Source organism: Morone saxatilis, unplaced genomic scaffold, assembly GCF_004916995.1.
Source record: "Morone saxatilis isolate NCDOM2014 unplaced genomic scaffold, NCSU_SB_2.0 Contig24, whole genome shotgun sequence".
Classification (NCBI taxonomy): domain Eukaryota; kingdom Metazoa; phylum Chordata; class Actinopteri; family Moronidae; genus Morone; species Morone saxatilis.
Window position 1 is genome coordinate 14,516,468 of NW_023339807.1, and position 7,320 is coordinate 14,523,787.

A 7,320-nucleotide genomic window follows, 5' to 3' on the forward strand; every position below is an offset into this window, starting at 1 on the left:
CAGAAATATCTCAACAACTATCAGATGAACTGCTATGAAATGTTGTACAGACATTAATGGTACCCACAGTATGCATTATACTGACTTTGATAATGGTAGTCCTAGGTGACATTCGCATCAGCTGTACTTTGTGTCTAGTGCTAATTTATAAATGTTAGCATGCTAACATGCTGAACTAACACTATACCCACTTAATATTAGGACATTAGTAATGTCTTTGGGAGCATGCTTAAAGGACACACTATGCTCCCAAGTGCAGTTTCACAGAGCCGCTATCCCGGCTGTAGACCTTTAGTCTTGTTTCTGTGGCTTTAAGGTTCTTACAACCTGTTTGTATAATACCAAACAAAGACAAACATAGTGGTTAGTGATTGTGTAAATAATGACGGTTGACTTATGTTAACTTGATGTGGAGTCTTTTGCTTTTCAGTTAACAGTTTTGTAAAGTAAACAGACAGTAAAAAATATATGGTGCCTTTGTAGTACAGTATAGCTGAGCAATTGTCCCACTTCCTTACTGTGTATATCCTTGTCCTTATCTGTCACCCTCACATCCCAGTAAAGTAAACGTGTTTTTCAGGCCACGCCCAAATCGTCCACCTGTTGTTGGAAAGAAACACATCGGGCACTATTCCCTCAGACAGCCAAGGAGCAACTCCGCTGCACTATGGCGCTCAGAGCAACAATGCTGTGAGTCATATACATTTAACATAAAGGTGGAAAACCTGCTGAGTCAGGATCATGCACCTTTATCCAAAACACAATATTGATAATAATTAAATAAAGCCTTCTCATCCTGTATGTTATGTATCTTTCTGAGAATGGAAGCTTGATTGTTTAGTGTGTGGGATCCTTATTTAATTTTATAAAAATATTAAAATACCTTTTTCAGTATAATCATTCTGTGTGTGTGTGTGTGTGTGTGTGTGTGTGTGTGTGTGTAGGAGACAGTGGGTGTGTTCCTCTCCCACCCATCTGTGAAGGATGAACCCGATCTGGAGGGGAGGACGGCCTTCATGTGGGCCGCTGGGAAGGGCAGCAATGATGTCATCAGCACCATGCTGGCCCTCACCCCTCACATTGACATCAACATGGCCGACAAGTACGGAGGCACCGGTGAGAACCTGAGCAACAAGAGGGGAAACCGAGGCTCCTCTAAACTGCTTTGACCCACAACGCCATCCATGGGCATGGTGACACAAAAACCCTGGTCAATGATACTGTACACACACACAAACACACACTTTTATCCTTGTTTGTTTTTTCACAGTGCGGCCTGCTGCTTGTTTTAGGCTAGGGATGATGATGTCACAGAGGATTCCCCCAAGGTGCTAGAGAGACTGTGAGACTAAGTGAGAGGGGAAGGTGATACTGTCAGCAAAATTAGTGTGAGTGTGAGCTCACTGAATAGACTCCCACCACGGCCAGCACTGTTCTCTGACACACACACACACACACACGCAGACACACATGACTTATTGCCACGCTCTGACCCCTGGCGATCTTTGGATGTATAATCTCCATGGCAATAGCCCCTTTGCTCAGCCAGGCGGTCATTGTTTATGCATGCATAACATGCAACGGTTGAGTCATGCTAATGAGACGGTGTGAAGGGCAGTGGAGCTGACTGGTGCCCAGATCGCTTCCATACACTTGACTCTAGTCTGTACTGTCTGGGGACTGGAGAGAGGGGAAGGAGGGGTAGCTATGAGTAGGCTTAAGAGTATTGCTCCCATTAAATGTCTGTTTAACCCTCCATTGACCAGACTTTAGCCACAGCCCAGAGAGGAGCTGCAGTCAAGGGGATGAATGAACAAAAAAGAGGCAGACAAGGAAGTATCAGACACCCTCAGTGTTTATTGCCCAGTTAGAGTTGCGATCTTATCTCAGGTTATTTCTTTAATGTGTGTGTGTGTGTGTATGTGGGTGTTCACACAGCACTCCATGCGGCCTCCCTGTCGGGCCATGTGAGCACAGTGAAGCTGCTGTTGGAGAGGGGAGCGATGGTCGACTCTCTGGATGTGATGAAACACGCGCCGCTGTTTCGCGCTTGCGAAATGGGACACAGAGATGTCATTCTCACACTCATCAAAGGTAGGTGCAATTGTTACACGTGTGCACACATTGCAATAACTACCCATTCTGTGGGTCAGGTACACGCCTCAAATGAAATGTAAATGTAATGAATAAAGGTTCTGCACGTGTGGACCTGGTAGACGTGGACGGTCACACTGCTCTGCACTGGGCAGCTCTGGGAGGGAATGCTGAGGTCTGCCAGATACTGATGGAGAATGGGATTAGTCCCAATGTACAGGTATGAATGCACATAATCAAATAATCATTTAATAACAATAATAGTTCAATTATCATTATTCATATTTACATAGACAATAAAGGGAAGTTTCATTTTCAGAGTCCATCCCTATGTCTCTCTGGGATGTGCTCTAACTACATATATATACATATGGGTTTTTAAATAGACACTATTTATATATATATATATATAACTACATATGTGTGTTTTTAAATAGACACTTATATTTGCTGTGATAGGCAGCTGTAGCATGATGTTAGCTTTCTCTACAAAGTGGACGGCTTTCTATTCACTAAAAAAGGATTGTATGTTTGTCCTGTATGCATTTAATATGGGAATTAAATTTTCCTCTGCACTGCTTTATGAGCAAGCGAATGTAATCCTCAGCGACTCTGTTAATTGTTAAATATTTGGCGTCTCCTGAGCAGGACCAGGCAGGACGGACTCCTCTGCAGTGTGCTGCTTACGGCGGCTACATCACCTGCATGGCTGTTCTCATGGAGAACAATGCCGATCCAAACATACAGGACAAGGAGGTAAAAAAGTGTGCTCGTACGCCCAATAATTCATCCACAAATCTTGTTATCTGAGCTCACTATAGTTTGAAGGGGTGCTCTTTCTTATGGGCGCACAGGGGCGGACTGCTCTCCACTGGTCATGCAACAATGGCTACCTGGACGCTGTGAAACTGCTACTGGGCTACAATGCCTTCCCTAATCACATGGAGCACACCGAGGAGAGGTGAGGACAGAGCCGGTCAAGAAGGAGGAGAAAGGGGTGAGGAGACAGCGTTGTAGAAGTGGGGAAAACAGATTTATGAATGACACTGGTGTTTTGCAGGTACACCCCGCTGGACTACGCTCTGCTGGGGGGGCACAGCGAGGTGACTCAGTTCATGCTGGAGCACGGTGCTCTGTCCATAGCAGCCATCCAGGACATCGCTGCTGCCTCCATACAGGCTGTCTACAAGGGCTACACCGTCCGCAAGGCCTTCAGGGAGAGAAAGCAGCTCCTCATGAGGCATGAGCAGCTGCGCAAGGATGCAGCCAAGTGAGAGATGAGCACACACACATGCATACCGACATATTTGTGTGCGCCACTCTGAAGCGTTAGTCATTGGCTCTATTGCTTCATGATGCGTGTAAGACTCTCATAAACATCCCTCTCTTTGGGATTTTACATTTGCGTCCGCTGTGTTCATCACTCACTCCTGTTTCTGTCTTCATTATCGGTCTCTGTCTTCTTCTTCTCACCCATATAGGAACAGTCACACTCTCTCCATATCTATCTTTCTCTCTGTCATCCCTGCACACACATACGTCTTCCCCCTGTCTCTCTCCTCTGGCTTGCTCTCCTTTTGTCATTTGCTCACCCGTCTCACCTTTATTTGCCTTACAAGGGGAGAATTTGTTTTAAGAGGGCACATTGGCTTCAGCTTATAAATAAATAAAAGTCTGAGATGTTTTTCTTAGTACCCTCAAAATATTCTACCACATCTTGCCTTCGTATCCTAGTTGGTTGTGACGAAATGCATAAAACATGTTACTAAAAAGCTGTTTTTGCACAGACAGGGTATCTGGTGTTGTCTTGGTTTTGCCTTTGTGAACTGGTCAGTTTTCATTTGTATGTACACTTGATGGTGAGGTATTACAGCGGAAATTAATTAATTCTCATCTTGTGTGGACACTGCTGTTATCGGTCTGTTTAAACATACACATTTATAAACATTGCGGACAGTGGACTTAACATATAATTATGTGCATTAACCCTTATGCACATCATTTTAAAGAATGTCCATACATTTAAAATAAACTCAATACATTTGTTTTTCCACCTGGACCTAGTTGTTCATGTGGTGCATTTCAGACAAAACTATATGTCACAATTCAATCTGGCTGCTATTCTTTGTGTTCAGGAAACGAGAGGAAGAACAGCGGAGGAGAGGAGCTGTGCAGCAAGTCTCTGTGGCCACTGCAGAGAAACGGAGGGTCCCTTTGGGGAGAACAGAGCAGGAAAAAACCTCTTTAGTCAACATTATAGAGGACTTATCCATGAATGATTCAATGGTGGAGACAAAGAAATCCAAAGCTGAACGCACTAAGAGCAAGGAGGAGAGGCTGAAAGGTACAGATGTGCATAAATTCTTACAGTTTGAACTGATGTATAGGGAATTATAATGCTGTTTTAGTATTAGAGGCTAGTACTAATTTGCAAGAGTTGTGATATTAATTAAACAAAATAACATTAAATAAAAACATTTTAACAACAAATAACAACTCCAAGTTAAATATATTTATTGAAAAACAAAACTGCATTCCTAGAAGTAAACGCATATAAAGCAGAAAACTCTTGTAAATCTCATGTTTTCTTTATTTTCTTCCTTTATTTCTTTAACCAGCCCACAAGAGCAGATCCTCCAGAAGAAGTAAAGCAACCGAACCACATGAGGTTGCTGATGGTTTGAGCCGCCACTCTCATGTGACCAGTGACACTGTGCCTGGTGCCTCCCAGACCACCAGGCTGAAGGAACTTCTCTCTCCTGCCAGCTGCAGTCAGCCACCCAGCTTCAAACCCAGACCCCCCTCCATGCCCAAAGTCAGGGAACGACCTTCATCAAACACATGCACTTCTTCCGTAAGCGTCTCTGCGACGGACCAATGGGACACTATTACAAGAGAACGCATCCCTGTAAAAAAGGGGGACGCTCACATGACTGTGCAGACTGCCCCCAGCAAGACTGATGCCCACACCTCTCCACAAAAGCACAGAAACCACAAGGAGCAGACTTCAGAAAAGGCCACCACCAAAGACCAAACTCACACTCCCTCATTAAGAAGCAGTTCATCTTTAGACCACAAAAGCCCTTCGAGAAAGACTCAATCTGCCGCACATGCACCTATCTCAACACGCACACACAAGGAACACTACAAAGAGCAGTGCCGGACGATGAACGAGGCTGCACGCATCATCCAGCGAGCTTGGCGGAGGTGAGTTTACGTGTGCGCTTGTGTTTGTACCTGGAGGGGGGTTCGGTAGCTGAAACTTATCTGGCTCTCGGAGATTGGAAGTGCCATGTGGTGCCCACATGTGCCCTCTCACACATACATGCCCAACCCATTCTCATCCTCCTGTAACCCCCCCACACACACACACACATTCGGTCTGGATGCCATCAAAACTTGAGCAGTGGGGGGGAGTGCGTGGGAGATGGGTGAGACAAGGAGGCAGGGGACAGACGGGCTATAATCTAGAGCTTTCATACTGGTTTAACAAGAGGCTAAAAGTTCAGCCGTGCTGCTCTAATAGCTACCAGCAGCCTCTCTTTGCTTTTCTCTCTCTTACACACTGTGTTCCTCTTAAGAGGCTGCCAGTCCACCGCAGGAGGCCCTCTGTTTCCATTCAGCGTCACAATTATATTCTGTATGTGCTGCCTATTAACTGCCTTGAATAAACTCTGTTTACTTTGTTTATGCTCAGTGAGTATTAGTGTGGGGACTTGCCAGCTTTTAGACCTTTGAACGCTGTCTGAGATTCTTTTTTAATGGAACGGCGTGCACGTGTACGCGCTTGCATGGATGTGTGTCTGCAGGTTCCACGCACGCGGATGGAGAGAGGTGAAGGCCCGCAAAGAGGTGGAGTCAAGTGATTCAAACCATGGCCATAACAGGAAGAAGATGGAAGTCCGAGCTCAACCCATTAAACCGTCGACGAGTAAGAGCTCAGTGCTGCAAAGTATCTATGGTGAGATCACTGCATTGCGATGGGGGTGGCGGGGTATTAATATGTACATGCATGATATCAACAAATGTAGTTGGAATGAAACAAACAACACAAAAACATAAATAGCCTAACAATAAAATTATACTTTGTAAGGAAAAAATAAGATATTATGTGGAGGAACCCACACCCTTTTCCCCGTAGAGACCCAAACCAGCCCTACCATTGGACTAATAATATAATATACAAATATAATGTATAATATTGTATATAATGTATAATATAATATTACAAAGACAGGATTTTGAGCTCATGTATGACTGAATTTGACTGCAGTCCAAGATTTAACGTGGGTAATGTGTGTATTTTCTTTTTCTTTTTTTTTATTGAGCAGATACTAAACAGTCCTTGAGAGCGTTGTGCAGTTTGTATGCCTGCGGGTTGCCTTCCATGTTGAAACGCCATGTTTCTACAGAAGCCCAGAACAGACATACCAAACACTGGCTGTAGACTGGTCCTTTCATGAGTTTTGCAGCCACTGTAGTTTCTCCTACACACCTCACAGCCCTCTCCCATTCTCAGCTACAGACGTGAGCACGGTTTTGTTAGTTGCAATCTGCAGCATCACCACTAGATGCATTAAATCCTACACACTGGACCTTTTAAAGGACAAGTCTGGTGATATTTTATATTATTATTATGGACAACAACTCTAATGGACAAAAATGAATTGATCCTACTAACAAGTAGGCCCAGAAGAGCTTATTGTTGTCCAAAAACTATTAAAAACACATCAGTGAGCAACACTGTTGCACTGGGTGACATTATCATGATCAACGTCATTACGATGAACACAGGCGCTGTAGTTTATTTTAAACCAATCCCACATACACCACCCTGCTGACATACATTACATCCTCGCTAGTGATAACAGAAATTTAGAATATCAGTGTTATCCTTAAATCAACTTTCAGGCATACTGTATGTCAGTCAGTGTGCCGAAGCCTGTATTGGTTAGGGTGTGGGCAGGTGTGCAGCGTTGCCTTAAGTTGCAACCTATACAGAGCAGTGCAACAGCAGCAGTTTCCTGCCCCACATGTTCTAGTGTTGATTTACCCTTTAAGGTGGGAGCCTTTCCATCTCAAGTGAAGCTCTTAAATTACATAGCTCTTAAAATACATGAAAGCCCCCTCATTGGAAACAGGTTGAGATTTTGTGAGATTAAAGGAAGAGGCTGGAAATCAGGATGGTTGTCATACCAGTGTAGAACACGCTGTAAGTGACTAACT

General features: G+C 44.2%; 1 protein-coding gene across 1 annotated transcript in view; it reads left to right on the top strand.

The window, feature by feature from the left end:
- Window positions 1-7,320, top strand: part of invs (inversin) — a gene marked incomplete in the record, with an annotated part of 20,800 nt that overhangs the window by 10,982 nt on the left and 2,498 nt on the right. Inside the window, 10 exon segments of the mRNA XM_035673180.1 lie at window positions 581-690; window positions 945-1,116; window positions 1,939-2,094; window positions 2,193-2,314; window positions 2,743-2,850; window positions 2,949-3,055; window positions 3,155-3,364; window positions 4,230-4,438; window positions 4,713-5,301; window positions 5,904-6,055. Of these exon segments, the coding sequence (XP_035529073.1) occupies window positions 581-690; window positions 945-1,116; window positions 1,939-2,094; window positions 2,193-2,314; window positions 2,743-2,850; window positions 2,949-3,055; window positions 3,155-3,364; window positions 4,230-4,438; window positions 4,713-5,301; window positions 5,904-6,055 (1,935 nt within the window).